Here is a 17,790-nt window from a genome sequence, read left to right as displayed (position 1 = left end):
AAAAAAGCCGAACTCATAAAAACAAAGAGTAAATTGGTGATTGTCAGGGGTGGGAGATGGAGAAAATGGGCAGATGCTGGGCAAGGTTATAAGTTTCAGTAATGAGATGAATAAGCTCTGGGGATCTAATGCACAGCATGGTGAACTACAGTTAACAATACTGTATTTTATACCTGAAAGCTGCTAAGACAAATTTTAAATGTTCCTACTACACACACAGACACAGACACACAATGGTAATTATATGAACTGATAGATGTGTTAACTGACCTTATTTTGGTAATCATTTTATAATATGTACATATGTAAAATCATTACAAAGTTTATTCCATGATTTAAACAGCATTAATATCTACAAAGTAAACTTAGTAATCTCTATAAACTATACTAAAATCTAAAAAAATGTTTTAAAATTCTGTTTGTACAATGTTAGTACTTTTAAAACTATTTTGAAAAAATGTTTACCTACCTTTTTTGCTTTGGGACCCTAAAATTTGGAAAGAAAAAATAATTGATAAAATTTTTTTAAAAATTCAGATATTTTGAACAGTTACCTGATTATGTAAGATGTTAAAATTAGAAGAAGCTGGGTAAAGATATAAGTGAAGTCTCTATACCATCTTGGCAACTTTTCTGTAAATCTAAAATTATCTTAAAATAGTGTATTTTAAAAAAGAATTCAGACTAAACAAGAAGCAAGTTTAGAAAAAATTAAGACAAAATTTTCACTCACTGAAACATCTTTTGTAAGTAAATTTTACACTCTTTCTTATGATAGTCATTCAATAATTCATGTTTAATGAAATGCCCTATCACTAAACAGAGTACCAGTCAGAAAGGCACTAGTTTAAAGGGCTCCAAAGCACAGTCATTGACTAAGTATTGGTACTACTGTCAAGTTTGAAAGTGAGGGAATGATCTCATAAAAAATTATCTCTCTGTGAATCAAATTACTTATTTTATAGAAAGAGAAGCAGGTATTTAAAGCAGGCAAAGCTATAAATAAATGATACTCTTCAGCAGTGTGTGGAAATTATTTACAAAGCACACACACAATCTTACAATAACTAATTACAGTTACAAGTATTTTTCAGTTACACTACTAGTGATTTCCTGATCAGGCCCATGTGTCCATTAGATTTCTGGTAAGAAATTTGTAGGAGATCATGCGACTGTAAGATTAGACATTTTCTACATTTGAAGAATAATACAGGGCCAATTACTGGCTCAAACCATAAGATTATCACTGTATGAAATATAAATGTTAAAACTGACACAAAGCAGATTACATGTTCTTGAAAATTTCATATATTTAGTACATTTTGCAAATATTTATTAATGATTTATATACAAGTCACTCTAAGATGCTGGAGAATATAAAGAATAGAAGAGACTTTACTCTCATATAATTTTTACAAATGAGTTCCATTTTTAATATATTTGCTATCAATTAACAATTAACATACTTCCATTTTGAAATAAGTACAATAGAGCAGACTATATAAACAGCATTGTCCCTGCTCTCAAGTAACAGTATTTTAAAGATGGACAAATTGTCATCTCTCACTAGTGCATGTAACATAAAGTCGATTAGGGATAAGTATTGTACATATCCTCACTCCCTTGCAAATCCTAAGAAGGGCATCAGGTGGTTGAGTAATGATCAAAGTTCAGAGAGCATAAGCACAAAGAATGAACTCTATATTTTCCAGTAATTAATGAACTGAATAATTAATACATTTCCACTCCCTCTGATTTTAATCATAGAAGATGGAAATCATATTTAAGAAAAATGGGAAAAGAGATTATCTCATAGCTACATGGTGGCTTGTGCTCTTGGAAAGGACAGCTGAGTGCAAGAAAAGAAAACGCTGTGAAGTTATATCATACTTAATAAATTCAGGGCAGGCTGAATTTAAATTTGGGGGGGGGGGGAACTATTTCCACTAGGTTGATACCAATTTTTAAACCTAGCAACAGTGAGAGATTAGGACACCATCTGACCTGTCCTCCGGATACTGGATGGGGAGGACACGGATTAGGAGAAGGTCTTTCCCCCAACAGGGGTATAGGTTCTTTACTAAACTGACCTGCTCCCCTCTAAAATAAGACAGGCTCTTATTACACTATTTAACACTGGTGAAGGAGATTCAATGCTCGCGCCTTCACCTGGATCCCCCACTTTCCGTGCTCACCATGCTGAGCGAAGCACGACCCCAGTTGTCAGTCTGCAAAAGTCAAGCTGAGCTGTGTGGACAGACGCTCTTGGGTTGTCTGGACGACAAGCCCCGCCCACTTGCGCCCCTGGAAGTCAACGCAGTCCTCCTGTACCGGCCCGCGCAGTCGCACTAGGTTTTTCCGGATGGCGCCCCGCCCCTCCCCTGACAGGTTGCACCCCTCCCCCACCCTGTTTCTTCGGTTGACAGACCGAAGGGTGGAAGCCGTCTGAAGTTTTTACGGCTGTGACATGCCGGAAAGTGCGTGAGTGCCGCTACCGGGGTGTTTTGTTCTGTTTTACGGATCCTGGGGTGTCCAGTCGGTGAAGCATTCTCTGGGCGAGGATATTTCCGTGTGTAGGAAAGGGTTTTTGAGCGTCTTCTGATACTGACAGTCTCTCGCCCTCATTATCTCCCTGGAGTGCGTTGGGCGAAGAATGTTTGCGAGGGTTTCCATACGGAAAGGGGCCAACCCAGCCACGCGACTGGGTCCAGTGATGACCCGGGTCGGCTGCCAGTGGGGTGACGGGCTCAACTGGGAATTTAGATAAAGAGATTAATTGGCTCCAAGTGGATTGGTTATTTTTCAAACGAGTGACCTTTGTACTCTTCTCCTTGCACACGGTTCTGTTTATTTCCTGTGCAAGGTATATGCCTTTTTTTCCAAGAGCCTCTGTAAACAAGCACGGAAAGGATTTGAAGCAATTCCTGGGCAAAGTTATTTCTTACAGTTGACGATCGCTGAAGCCCAGCAAGGCTCAAGTTATTTGCCCAAGGTCAAAAATTGTGATAACCAGTTGCACAACCTTCAGAACCTGTCTCCTTCCCAAATGAAGAAACACTGGCAACTTAGACGAACAGAAAACTAGAAGAAATTAGTGATTTAAGAAATTAAGCTCCTCCCAAAGCCTAAACTGGTTTTTCCATGATTTTAGGACCCAAAACCCTGTTTTAGCATAACATGACAGGAAATACTTTAAAATTATTGGCACCATTTCTCATCTCTGAATTCTAATTTTATAATGCTCTTTCCCAACATCATTGATTAAATGTATTACTAATAAATATTACTGAGCTAGTCCTTGTGGGTTACAGTGTTGTTATCTCCATTGTAACATATTTATAATATCCCACCTCCAAATCCCTGGCGGTAAAATGAACATGTTAATGTCTACTTCATATATGCCTGAAGCCATTTGATATGGAAGTAAGCTTTTACTTTCAATTATTTTCAACCAAAATGCTGTTTATGGTACAAAACCTTAGTCCACTCAACTAGGATTGATGGGGGAAAGGAGGTGTTAGTTCCAAACTACCTTAAAATGGCAGGCCTCTAGGGAAAAGGACTTGCTCAAGCTCTCCTTCTTCCAGGAGGAGGAATTGCTTGGATGTGATAGAACAGGCTGGGTGGGGTGCGTTCTAGGAATCACTGTGCTATAAGAGATGATGCCGGTGAGCTTGGTTCTCCTCTCGTACTTCTCTTGCAAGCTGCAGAGAGAGTAAGAAGGCCCTCTTTTCCTTCTGATGGGTGTATTATCTACCTGTTCTGAACATAACATAACCATCTCCTTTGAACTCACTTATATGATCTGGCTTCTAGGTAGGATTAGGCCAAACTGTATGCCAGCCTTTGGAGGCAAAATCTCTTGCTACCTGTCTCTCTGATTACACATCTTTTGGTGCTGGCAAGTGTGCTGGAGTGTTTTTGTGTGAAGCTTTTTAGGTTTAACTGGTTTGGGGCAACTTGCTTTGTCTGTTTGAGTCAAGCCTACTAGAACCCAATAAGTAATAACACTGCATTGCCTTTTTGTGTGTGTGCCAGTTTTCTTTCCATTTTTATTGCCATCTGATTTTTATGGGGAAGAGTGATTAACAACAGCTTTGAGGGCCATAATCCCTAGAAAAATGACAATTCTTACTTAACCCAGGACTGGAATTAAGTCTTAGCTTCTTAGCCCACAGTCACTAGGAAAAAAAGCTGTCCATAGGGATTGTTCCTCCCACCCCTTTCCTACCACACACGTCCACATTCTCAGAATGACAGGGGACTTCTTTCAGTCTCTAACTCATTTGACTCTTTACAGAGAGAAACCTCCATGAGTTCGTGCATGGGAGCAGTCCAGGTCCCTTCTGCACTGAAATTGTTCAACAATTGCAAACCCAAGGAGATCTATTTCTCCCAAAAGCTAAAATAACCTTTAATGCCTGAATGTCAGCGTATAATAATAAACAACCTTAATTTGTTTAAATTAATACATCAATGAATGTGGCAAATTTACCTTAGCCACAGCAGCTACTTTTATTGCTGGACAAATCCAGTATTATCCATAATTTGTAAAAAGAACAACTAAAAAGTGCAATTTAAGTCACATCTATAAAAGCATGCAGAAATTTACAAGTTGTGAGTTAAATAAAACAGTGCTTTTTGCCAGGAATTAAACAGGCAACAATTTGCAATTTGAAATTATATCTATGTAGATTTAATTCAGAATTATTTTAAAAAGCACATGGTTCTTTTTTTAAATTTTGCTGAATTTGATTAGGCTTTATAAAGTTTTTTTATTTATTCATTTTTTTATTCTTGTTTATTCTGTTACAGTTGTCCCAGTTTTTCCCCCTTTGCCTTCCTCTGTCCAGCCCACTCCCCACTCCCACAGTCCCTCCCCACACCGTTGTCTTATGTCCATGGGTCATTCATACATGTTCTTTGACTAATCCCTTCCCCTTCTTTCCACCATTCCTCTTCTCTCCCCTTTCCTCTGGCAGCTGTTAGTCTGTTCCCTGTTTCCATGCCTCTGGTACTGTTTTGCTCATTCATTTATCTTGTTCATAAGATCCCCCTTACAAATAAGATCATATGGTATTTGTCTTTCACTGACTGACTTATTTCACTTAGCATAATAGTCTCCAGTTCTAGCCATGCTGTTGCAAAGGACAGGGATTCCTTCTTTCCATTGTGTAAATGTACCACAGTTTAAATTTAATCCATTCATCTACTAACGGGCACTTAGGCTGTTACCAACACCTGACTATTGTATCGAGGTCTGTCCAGAAAAAGTCCAGCCGTTGTTATAATAAGAACAGTTTGCACGACATTGATGTAACCCAGCAGCCAAGGAGAGTGGAATGGAATGCGCACATGTGAACAATGATGACTTCACTGTTCTAGTCAGTGGGGGCAGTAGATGCTGTTGAGTGAGCATGTGTACTGTGTGGCCATTGCATTCAAAATGACTGAGCGAGTAGAGCAATGAATCTGCACCAAATTTTGTGTTAAGCTTGAACATTCTTCCATGGAAACTATTCAGATGATTCAGAAAGTTTGGGGACAATGCAATGAGTTCAGCACAAATAAAAGTGTGGCACAAAGGCTTCAAAGATGGTCAAGAATCTGTTGAAAGTGATCCACATTCAGGAAGGCCTGCAACAAGCAGAACACCTGAGAATGTTGAATGTGTACAGGCTGCAATCAACAAAAATCAGTGACTGACAGTGTGAGAACTAGTAACTGATGTGGGGATTCCAAAAACTACTGTGTCCGAGATTTTGACTCAGTGTCTTGGCATAAAACGTCATGGCAAAACTCGTTCCTCAGCTTCTGCTGAGCAACAAAGAGCAGAAAGAACATCATGATGGAGTTGCTAATGATTCAAACCACTACCAATGAACCAGATTTCCTCAAGAAGCTTATAACTTCTTGCGCATTTTTTTCATATCTCTGTGGGCCATCTGTATGTCCTCCTTGGAGAATGTCTATTCCTGTCCTTTGCCAATTTTTAAATTGGATTGTCTGTCTTTCTGGTGTTGAGTCATATGAGTTGTTTATATATTTTGGAGATTAAACTTTTGTCCGATGTATCGTTGGCAGATATGTTCTCCCATACAGTCAGTTCCCTTTTCATTTTGAGGCTGGTTTCTTTAGCCATGCAGAAGCTTTTTAATTTGACGTAGTCCCTTTAGTTTATTTTTTCCTTTACTTCCTTTGCTGATAGAAGGTATATCAACAAAAGTATTGCTATGTGAGATATCTAAAATTTTACTGCCTATGTTTTCCGCTAGGACTTTTTGGTATCTCAACTTATATGTAAGTCTTTCATCCATTTTGAGTTTATTCTGATGTACGGTGTAAGCTGGTGGTCTAGTTTCATTTTTTCTTTTTTTTTTTTTGCATGTACCAGTCCAGTTCTCCCAATACCATTTACTGAAGAGGCTATTTTTACTCCATTTTATGCTTCTGCCCCCTTTGTCTAATATTAATTGACAATAGAGACGTAAGTTTATTTCTGGGTTCTCTGTTCTGTTCCATCGATCTGTATGTCTGTTCTTATGCCAGAACCAGACTGTTTTGATTGCATTGCCTTGTAGTATAGTTTAATGTCAGGTATTGTGATCTGCCCAATTTTGTTCTTCTTTCTCAAGATTGCTGAGGCTATTCAGGGTCTTTTTGGGTTCCATACAAATTTTTTAAGTATTTGTTTTATATCTGTGAATATGCCCTTGGTATTTTAATAGGAATTGTATTGAATCTATAGATTAATTTGGGTAGTATGGACATTTTAATGATGTTAATTTTTCCAGCCCGTGAACAGGGTATATACTTCCATTTATTTGTATCTTCCTTAATTTCTTTCTTCAGTGTTCTATAGTTTTCTGAGTACAGGTCTTTTACCTCCTTGGTTAAATTTATTTTTATGTTCTTTACTTGTTTTGCTGCTATAGTAAATGGGATTTTTTTTTCTTAGTTTCTCTTTCGGGTAGTTCATTGTTGGTGTACAAAAATACCATTGATTTCTAAATACTGACTCCATATCCCACTACTTTGCCAAATTTATTTATTAGGTCGAGTAGTTTTTTGGGGGAGCCTATAGGGTTTTCTGTGTACACTATCATGTGATCTGCAAATAATGACTTTTACTTTCTCCTTTCCAATTTAGATGACTTTTATTTCTTCTTGTCTGATTGCTGTGGTTAGGACCTCCAGTACTATATTGATTAAGAGCGGAGAAAGCAGACTCCCTTGTCTTGTTCCTGACCTTAAGAGGAATGCTTTTAGTTTTTGCCCCTTGAGTTATGATGTTGGCAGTACGTTTTTCATATATAGCCTTTATTATGGCGAGGTATGCTCCCTCTATTCCCACTTTGCTGGGTGTTTTTATCATGAATAGGTGCTGGATTTTATCAAATGCTTTTTCTGCATCTATTGATATGGTCATGTGATTTTTGTCTTTCATTTTGTTTATGTGATGTATCACATTTATTGATTTGCAAATATTGTACCATCCTTACATCCCTGGAATAAATCCCACTTGACCATGACGTATGGTTCTTATTTTTTAAATATATTTTATTGATTTTTCTATTACAGTTGTCCTAATTTTACCCCTTTGCCTCCCTCCACCTGGTACTTCCATTCCCTCCAGCAATCCCCTCCTTAGTTCACATCCGTGTGCCATGCATATAAGTCCTTCAGCTACTCCATTACCTATACTGTTCTTAATATCCCCATGTCTACGTAGTACCTACAAATTTGTGCTTCTTTATCCCTGCACATTTCCCCCTGTTTTCCCTTTTTCCCCTCCCAACTGATAACCCTCCAAATGATCTATGATTCTTTTCCTCTTCTTCTTGTTTGTTTAGTTTGTTATTTGGACTCAATTGTTGATAGTTGTGAACTTATTGCCATTTTAATGTTCATTGTTTTAATCTTCTTTTTCTCATATAATTCCTTTTAGCATTTCATTTAATAATGGCTTGGTGATGATGAACTCCTTTAGTTTCACCTTGTCAGGGTAGCATTTTACCTGCCCTTCAATTCTAAATGATAGCTTTGCTGGATAGAGAAATCTAGGTTGCAGGTCCTTGCTTTTCATCACTTTGAATAATTTTTGCCAGTCCCTTCTAGTCTGCAAAGTTTCTTTTGAGAAATCAGTTGACAGTCTTGTGGGAGCTCCTTTGTAGGTAATTATCTACTTTTCTCTTGCTGCTTTTAAGATTCTCTCTTTATCTTTAAACTTTGGCATTTTATTTATGATGTGTCTTGGTGTAGTACTCTTTGGGTCCATGATGTTTTAGACTCTGTGCTTCCTGGACTTGTATGTCTATTTCCCTCACCAAATTAGGGAAGTTTTCTTTAATTACTTTTTCAAATAAGTTTTCTGTTTCTTGCTTTTCCTCTTTTCCTTCTGGCACCCCTATTATTCAGATGTTTAAAGATGTCCCAGAGGTTCCTAAGCCTATCCTGTCTTTTTTAATTCTTTTTTCTTTCTGCTGTTCTGATTGAATGCTTTTCCTTTCCTTGTGTTCCAAATTGTTGATTTGATTCTCGGTCTCATCCTCTCCACTGTTGGTTCCCTGTAGATTTTTCTTTATTTCACTTAATGCAACCTTCATTTCTCCCTGGGTCTTTTTTATGCTGTTGAAGTACCCAGTGAGTTCCTGGAGCATCCTGATAACCAGTGTTTTCACTGTTCATCTGATAGCTTGCTTACCTCCACTTCCTTTAGTTCTTTTTCTGGATTTTTTTTCTCTTCTTCCATTTGGGCCATATTTCTTTTCATTTTGGCAGCCCCCCTATGTTTGTTTCTGTGTATTAGGTAGAGCTTCTTTGACTCCCTGCTTTAGTGCATCTGTTAAGTTGCATGGGGTGGAGCCTTAAGTAATCACCAGGGCAGGGCAACCATGTCACCACTCTGTTGCCTTTGTAGGGGAGGGCTTGCAGAGGGGACAGTGCCGCTGCCTGGCCTCTGGAGTTTTGCCCCAGGGGAAGCTGTCTCTCCCCTCACATTTCACTTTCTCCCTATATGCTACTGGTGCCCTTCCAGCTGTTGTCCTGGTGCTGAATCCTAGAGGGGATGGGGGTCTGCATGAGTCCTAAGTCTGTTGCAGGCCCTTTAAGAGAACACAATCTCTTCCATCAACCTAATCCCCTCTGGTTTTTACAGCCAGAAGTTATGGGGAGTTAGCTTTCTGGCACTGGGACCCTGAGCTGGGTGGTCGGGACTGTGGCTGGGATCCCTCACTCCCACAGTCTCTCTCCTTTTAGCCACCCCATGTGGAAGTGGGACTGCCTGTTCCCATCTCCGTGCCTCTGTGTGCCACTCTGCATCTCTCTCCACTCCTCTCTGTGTCTCCCTGCTTCCTACCCATCTGGACGAATGTGGCTTCTTCAAATGCTTGGTTGTTGGACTTTCACACAGCTCAATTTTCTGACAATTCTGGGTGATATTTGTTCTTAGTGTAGCTGTATTTCTTGTTACAGTTCTGTGCTGAGGTGAGGCATGTTTACCTACATCTCCATCTTGACCAGAAGTCCTGTTCTTTTTAATGTATTGTTGGATTTGGTTTACTATATTTTCTTAAGTATTTTAGCATCTATGTTCATCAGAGATATTGGCCTGTAATTTTCTTTCTCTGGTGTGTCTTTACCTGGTTTTGGGGTTAGTATAATACTGGCCTTGTAAAAAGAGTTTGGGAGTCGTCCCTGTTCTTGAATTTTTTTTATGTAGTTTGAGGAGAGGCGTTAGTTCTTTGAATGTTTGGCAAAATGCAACTGTGAAGCAACCTGGACCAGGGCTTTTGTGTGCTGGTAATTTTTTGATTACTGTTTCAATTTTGCTAGTTATTTGTCTGTTCAGGTTTTCTGCTTTTCCTGATTCAGTTTTGTAAGATTGTATGTTTCTACAAATTTAACCATTTCACCCAGATTGTCCAAATTCTTAGCATGTAGTTGTTCATAGTAGTTTCTTACAATCCTTTGCATTTCTGTTGTATCAGTTGTTACTCCTCCCCTTTCATTTCTGACTTTGAGTCCTCTTTTTCTCTTGATGAGTCTGATTAAGTTTGCAAATTTTGTTTATCTTCTCAAAAAACAAGTTCCTAGATTCATTAATCCTTTGAATTGTTGTTTGTTTTTTTGTCTCTATGTTATTTAATTAATCTCTGATCTTGATTATTTCCTGCCTTCAGCTTGCTCTGGGCTTTGTTTGTTGTTGTTCCCCTAGTTCTTTTAGATGTAGGGTTAGGTTGTTTATTTGAGATTTTTCTATCCACTTTAGGTAGGCTTGAATTGCTGTGAACTTCCCTCTCAGGACTCTCTTCACTGTGTCCCATAGGTTTTGGTGGTTGTGTGTTCATTTTCATTTGTTTCTAGATACTTTTTGATTTCTTCCTTGATCTTATTGTTAACCCATTCATTATTTAATAACATGTTATTCAGCCTTCATGTTATTGAATATTTTTAAGTTTTTTTCTTGAGGTTAGTCTCTAGTTTCAAGCCACTGTGATCTGAGAAGATGCTTGGTATCATTTCAGTTTTCTTGAATTTGTTAAGGGTTGTTTTGTGTCCTACCATGTGATCTGTCTTTGAGAATGATCCATGTGCGTTTCAGAAGAATTAGTATTTTGCTTCTGTGGGGTGAAGTATTCTATAAGTATCAATTAAGTCCATTTGATCAATAGCATCATTCAATTCTGGAATATTTTTTATTTTTTGTTTGGAAGATCTATCCATTGTTGACAGTGGGGTGTTAAAATCCCCCACAATGATTGTATTGCTATCTACCTCTTTCTTAAAGTCTTCCCATATTTTCTTTATATATTTAGGTGCACCTACATTGGGTGCATATATATTTACAAGAATTAAATCCTCTTCTTGCACTACTCCCTTAAATACTGTGTTGTGACCTCCTTTGTTTCTTGTTATGGCCTTTGTTTTGAAGTCTGTTTTGTCTGATAGTACGTATTGCTACCCCTCCTTTTTTTTTTTTTATTGTCTATTTGTATGGAATATTTTTTCCATCTTTTCACTTTCAGCCTATGTATATATATCTTTTGTTCTGAGGTGGGTCTCTTGCAGACAGTATATATGCAAGTCGTGCTTTCTTATTCATTTAGCTACTCAATATCTTTTGATTGGAGCATTTAATCCATTTAAGGATTACATTTAAGGTTATTGTTGGTAGGTACTTGTTCATTGCCATTTTTTCCCTTTGTACCTGTGTTCCTCTTTCTGTATTTCTTCTTCTTTTTAAAGCATTCCCTTTATTATTTCTTGCACTGCTGGCTTGGTGGAGATGTACTCTTTTACCCTTCTTTTGTCTGGGAAGCTCTTTATTTAGCCTTCCATTTTAAAGAGCCTTGCTAGATGGATATAGTCTTGGTTGCAGGTCCTTACTTTTCATTACTTGGTATATTTCTTGCCAATCTCTTTTGGCTTATAGTGTTTCTGTTGAGAAATCAGCTCATAGCCTTATTGGAGCGCCCTTGTGTGTTACTAGCTGTTTCTCCCTTGCTGCCTTTAAGGTTCTCTGTCTTTAAATTTTGCCACTTCGATTGTAATGTGTCTTGGAGTGGGTCTCTTTGGGTTCAGCTTGATTGGGACCCTATGTGCTACCTGGATTTGCATGCCATTTCTCCTCACCAAGTTACGGAAGTTTTCTGTTGTTATTTTTTCAAACATGTTTTCTATTCCTTAGTCCTTTTCTTCACCTTCTGTTAGCCCTCTGATGCAAATATTGTTACATTTCATGTTGTCCCAAAGTTCCCTTAAACTATCTTCATTCTTTTTTTCATTTTGTTGCCCTGACTGGGTATGTTTTTCTTCCTTGTCTTCCAACTTTCTGATTCAATCTTCTGCTTTGTCTAGCGTTTTTAATTCCCTCTAGTGTTCATTTCAGGTATTGCATTCTTCGTTTCCATCTGGTTCCTATTCAAGGTTTTGATGTCCTTTTTCATGCTAATGTAGGTACCACTAAGTTCCTTGAGCATCTTTATAACCATTACTTACCACTGTAAAAATCCCATAGGCACTCCCCCAAAACTCTCCCCCGTGCCTCCCACTCCAGACTTTCCTGACACGACTCCAGTCTGCGCCACCCTACCTTCTTTGGGGTTCACGGTGAGTAGCCGCAAACACACAACCTGTGCTTTGCCCCTTTAAAGAAAAAAAAAAAAAGATGATGAGTTTATCTCCAGCCATTTTCATCTTTCTCTCCCCAGAGCAGAGAGCTTCCATGGTACAGACTCCTTGATCTCCTGATCTGGGTGCTCTAGGAATGTCCTTTCCTGGGTTATGTGGACTCTTCTGTTTTATTTGGGACCTGATTTTTCATCGGTCCATTCGTTAGCTGGAACTTTCCCTGTTTTGGCTAAGGGGCTCAACTCCCACGCCTCTGCCTTAAGAGGGCTTCTAGGTGTGGGTTGGATCCCCAGTCTGGGCACATGCAGGAGGCCACCTGTTGACTCTTTGTCACACCCATGCCTCTCCCCTCAACCCTCCAAATCAATAGAATATATCCTGTGTGCATCATCTTCTTTTTAAGTCTCTTACCATCCTGATGGGATGGGAGAGGGAAGGGAGGAGTCCAGAAGCAAAACTGTAACACTGGACAGTGGCAGGGCGCTCACACCGTTGCCTCCCGTGAGTCTCAGCTTCGGGCTACCACCATCGTCTCTGCCACCAGCACTGTCCCCAACGCGTCTCTCTGTCTCTGGCACTCCCGGCTCCTCAGCGGATCTACAGCCTCCTCAGTCAGACTGTCCTCTTCGCCGTTCCAGTGGCACCTGGGGCCAGGGAGGCTACAGCCCCCCTCCATGGCAAGGACCGGTCCCCCAGACCACCCTGGCTCCCGGTGGCGGGCGGGGGCGCGGCCTGGCCCGGCAGGCGCGGAAATCACAGAGGCAAGTCTGGGCACTGAGGCACAGTCAGTCTAGCAGCTTCTTCGTGAGGAGGATATTGCAAATTCCACAATATGGCTGCTGCTCCAAATCCGTGAGCCAGAAGAGCAGGGCTGAGTGGTGGTTGTGGTGGCAGTGGCAGCAGCTCCGCCAGAGCCTGGGCTGCCCACCCCCAAGTGCTCTTGTAGGCGGACAGGCCATTGCACATTTGCACACACACCCTCACAGTCCATGCACACAGTCACACATGCTCTGACTCACACTCAGCTGGATTTTCGAGGTGATTGCCCTGTGGTTTAGCTGCAAGACTGGCCTGGGGCTGGGAGCAAGTGGATGGAGCTTCCAGCTCCTCTGCAGCCATCATGGAACCCTAAAAGCACATGGTTCTTAAGAGTCATTCTTCAGTAAAATTAAATTGCACTGGAAAATGGCTCTCAGCCAAACAAGAAAAGGTTTAAAAGGTGAAACTGGGTGTTAATATAGGGTAAATACACCCATTTAATTTCACTCCCACCCGAACTCCACTAAATTTTTAGTAAAGGGATATAAAGATAAGTTGGAAAAATGAGAGGAGATGGCAATAAGACTGGAAGCTGCAGAACAGTTCAATGTGACTTAGCACACCAGAAAAGCTCAATTCATATTGCATCATTTGCAAGGCACTGAAAGAAGGCCATTGGAACTGGACATGAAAAATGAAGAGGATTAAGTGAAAGCTATTTAAGAAACACAAGTGCCTGTACCCCCTCACTCCCGCATAAGACTGGAGGTTTATTTTTGGACAATATAGTACTAGTCTCTGGACTGGGGTGCTTTTGGTCATACTAAGTTCATGAGAACCACAGTGAAAATTAGTGAATCTGAATATACGTAACACTGAACACAAAGCCCCCATTCCTCTTCCACTTTTTAATGTTGAATAGGCAAATCCTCAGAAGAATGGAAGACTTCTCTTCCAACCTTGAGTTGGGGAATCTGACTAGCCCAAGAGGAAAGATCTAAGATTGACATCCCAGGGATGGGCCCACTCAGATCGCCCTCCGTGAAGCTGTTGATGTGTTGCACCATGTATGCAGACCTTCTAAAATGCATTTTTGGTCTTTCACTTCTAAGTGTAAAGGTTTCCCAGTCTTTGGAGGAAAGCTCAGAAATGATGCATCAAAGAAAGGCAAGCAGAAAGAGAGTAACTTGGAGGAAAACAACAGAAAACTGAAAGCTAACATTTATGAATTCAAAGGAAATTGTTTTGCTACTTTGCTTATGTGAATTAGCTCATAAACTAATAAAAAAGAGGATTATAAAAGTTGTAACATGCATATTGATTCCTATGTGATTTATGCACTTCAGCAAGAAATAATCTTCACTTACTGCTTACACTCAGGGCTCCTTCCCTGGAGATGCAGACCCCATATTATGCAACTGATTGGTGACAGACTGAATCACCTACCCTGACCCCTAAGTGGCAGCCTAGTGGTTAGGGAGAGCTCTACTTCCATGTGTGCCCCACCATCTCCCAACCATACTCAGCATTTTAAAGGTATTACTAAGATATAATCGACATGAATAAACTACACTTAAACTATAAATACTATTTGATAAATCTGGCATATGCATACACTTACAAACCCACCACCACAATCATGATAAACACACATCATCCCTGAAGATTTCCTCCTGTTTCTTTTGATCCTTTCCTCATCTCCAGCCTGACTCCCATTCTCAGGCTACTCTATTAGTTTTGAGCATTTTAAACATCTCTGTGAGTCTACAGCTAGGCTCAGAGCAATCCAAGTGATCCACATTAGCTCTCCAGGTAACAATTTCTGTTTATTTGTTGTTCAGTTGCATAGATTTGAGTGGTCTGTCCCAAACAGATTTCCCCCGCAAGGCCTCTTATTTTTAATGTGTTTTTGCAAGATGAAAGATTTTTCTGGAATATGTAGTCTCAAAGTACTTCCCACAAATATTTCAAAGGGAAAAAAAAGAGTAACTTTACAGCAGAGAATCCAAACACCACCTTAATGAAGTGATCAAAATTAACATCAACCGTAACAGAACAAATTGGAATTGTGTCCACCTGATAGAATGCAGCAAAATGAACAATCATGTTTGTATTATTTTTGCCCAGACTACACAACCTGAATCTAGCCATAAGCTAACATCAAAATAAATGGGCAATGTATCATTTGTATTTGATCCTTTTGCTATAATATAAAGGGCATCATTAAGACAATTACAAGAACATGAAGAGGTTGTGGATTAAACAGGACTACTGTAGCAATGTTAACTTCTCATGCTGATGGTTTTATTGTTCTGTAGGAAAATGTCCACGTTCATAGAAACTACACTCTAAAGCTGTACTATCCAGTGTAGTAGCAACTAAGTCATGGGTACCTATAAGCACTTAAAATGTAGCCTTGCATGTCGCAATTGAAATAGTATTTTAAATATAAAAAATTAAAATTTATCTTTTAATTGGACTGCTAGAACATGTAAAATCACATAGGTGGCTCATATGTTTCTACTGGATGGATGTGCAAAGTGTTCAGGTGAATCAGAGAGCATGGTAGCAACTTCTCAAATAGTTCAGTAAAAAAAATACTAGTAGTATACTGCAACTTTTCTGCAAGATTGAAATTATTTCAAAAGAAAAATTATGTTAATGAGGAACAAAGTATAAAAACATTTTCATAGGTCATTGGAAAAATGGAAATTAAAGTGAATTTTAAAGGTTATAAGTGACATTAACATTTACTTTGGGCCTGCTAATGATGTTAGGAATTCTATGATTTAATCACCATAACTGTAACAAGTATTGTGAATTATTTTCTGTATGTAGTGGGTCATGGTGTATTTAAGGAGCTGTCTGCCATGCAGCACTAACGAATTACACATAAGGAAGTATAACCTATCCCACTGAACGTTGCCTGCTCATGTAACCCCTGTGGGTTGTTCACTTGGCCTCTTTACCACCCATCTTGCCCACATGCCATGAATTGTGAGCCTGCTTGACTGTTTCTCCTGCTCTTTAGCTTTCTTAGGCTAGCACCCTTCTAGATTTGACCAGGCAGAATACATAGTCTCACTTTTGACAAGGAAATTTTCTTATCATATCTCCCTCAGGAGATGTTAGTTCCGTGAGAGCAGGTATCTTATCTGTCGAGTGTTCACAGCTTTATCCCAATGCCTGGCACATAAAAGTGCTCAAAATATTAATGGGATAAAAAAAGGTTAGGATTTCCAAAATGTAAAATCTTTTTTTCTTTGCTTCTTTTTTGATTACAATAGTTATTTACAAAGAAACTTATCTTTTTTTTCAGGTATGGTGTGTATAAAAGTGGATATTTTCCATAATAAATGAGAATGGCCAATACTTTGAGAGGGGAAGTACTGAATCTTTATAAAAATGTAAGTAATTATGTTGCCAACTTCATGAATATTATTATATGGCATGGATTGTTTAGAAATACATAATCTTTCTTTTTTAAGCTGCTGTACCTTGGACGAGACTATCCAAAAGGAGCAGACTATTTTAAGAGGCATCTGAAGAATGCTTTCCTTAAAAACAAAGATGTGAAGGACCCAAAGAAGATCAAAGAACTTATTGGACGGGGCGAATTTGTAATGAAAGAGCTAGAAGCCTTATATTTCCTGAGAAAATACAGAGCTATGAAACAACGCTATTATTCAGATACCAAAGAAACTAACTGATCATTACTATAATTTGAAAACCAGTGCCATCTCTTTATGTGTAATATAAAACTAATTCTAACTTAAAATGGTAACATATACACATCCTGTAAAAAACAATGAAGGTGCCCTACTGAACTAAAAATAGGTTTCAATTCTATTCATACTGAGAGCTTATCAAGTAATCCCTTATGCAGAATTCTATACTGAAATAGAAACTTAGCTACATAATGTTGCCAACTACAAATTATAAATGAGCACCTAATTTCAAATGAAAAAAATAATGTATTTAAAAGTTTTGACTTAATAGGTTTTTGCCAATTATTCTTAGCCCATTTCTGTTTTACTGACAATGCCACCTAATTCACATGTAATTAGGCCAAATAATTTCTTGCACATTTATTCTCTAATCTTTGAAAGAGTACCTTATTTTTAACCTCATTTGGTACATTAGCAAGGTTCACTACAAATCAAATAGCACCTGGTCATGATTTTAGTGCAGTAGAGAAATAATAGTAATATATGAAGGTTACTTCTAATCTTAAAGTAGCCTGCCAGCAATTGGCATTTCATGTGTACCTATTTAATATTTACATCATTTCTGCTGAATCCCTTTGGGCCTTAAAACAAATCACCTGTTGTGTATCAATTAACTTCTTTGAATAAAAATAAAGTTATTTTTTTCTCATAAAGGCAGATCTGTTTTGTACCTACTTCTAAATGAGTTACTATGGCAATGGACTTAAACCTAAGATGGTCTTAAGCTTATGCAAACACTCAAACCTTTACATAATGTTCACAGCACTTTTCATAAATAAAGAATATTTCTAACTTACAAGCTGCCAAAAAAAAAAAGATTTACTAATATACTATAACGTCTGCGGCTTATAAACTACTCCCATTTCAATTGTGGGGCAAATGTGTTTCAAATTTCTATCAAGAAATACACACTAGCACGGTCATCGTAACTATTTTTATTACATTACAATAGTTAGGAGCAGTACAGTTCATGACAAAAATATTACAAATTTCAGATCACTTCACAGCACATACTCCTATAAACATTTAAAAGTTAATTTTAATGAAAAGAGTGGTCATTTTTAAATGTAATGTTTGATATGACCAACATTCCTAGGTCAGCGCAACCAAATGATGGAAAACAACTGGATCACACTGCGTATGTCCCACAAAAAAAGCACAATGTACAAAA

General features: G+C 38.6%; 1 protein-coding gene across 2 annotated transcripts; it reads left to right on the top strand.

The window, feature by feature from the left end:
• Window positions 1–2,399: 2,399 nt before the first annotated feature.
• On the top strand, window positions 2,400–17,384 carry ETFRF1 (electron transfer flavoprotein regulatory factor 1). 2 transcript variants are annotated; one of them, XM_054591326.1, is made up of 3 exons: window positions 2,400–2,481; window positions 16,211–16,298; window positions 16,380–17,384. In XM_054591326.1, exons 2-3 carry the CDS (start codon window positions 16,248–16,250, stop codon window positions 16,599–16,601), a joined length of 273 nt encoding a protein of 90 aa, XP_054447301.1. In that variant the 5' UTR covers window positions 2,400–2,481; window positions 16,211–16,247; the 3' UTR covers window positions 16,602–17,384. The 2 variants fall into 2 exon arrangements, with proteins under 2 accessions (XP_054447301.1, XP_054447299.1); XM_054591324.1 differs by having other exon boundaries at window positions 2,400–2,477; window positions 16,380–17,382.
• Window positions 17,385–17,790: the final 406 nt, after the last annotated feature.

This window comes from Pteronotus mesoamericanus, unplaced genomic scaffold (assembly GCF_021234165.1).
Source record: "Pteronotus mesoamericanus isolate MK-2021 breed Mesoamerican mustached bat unplaced genomic scaffold, CSHL_Meso_final scaffold_21, whole genome shotgun sequence".
NCBI classification, from domain to species: domain Eukaryota; kingdom Metazoa; phylum Chordata; class Mammalia; order Chiroptera; family Mormoopidae; genus Pteronotus; species Pteronotus mesoamericanus.
Note: the sequence above shows the minus strand (reverse complement) of the source record. Positions and strands in the feature narration are given on the sequence as shown.

Excerpts from the sequence above, each read along its gene's own strand:
- ETFRF1 (XM_054591326.1), top strand. The coding sequence starts at position 16,248 with ATGAGAATGGCCAATACTTTGAGAGGGGAAGTACTGAATCTTTATAAA. Across the intron at positions 16,299-16,379 it reads TACTGAATCTTTATAAAAAT|CTGCTGTACCTTGGACGAGA; the intron begins GTAAGTAATTAT and ends TTCTTTTTTAAG.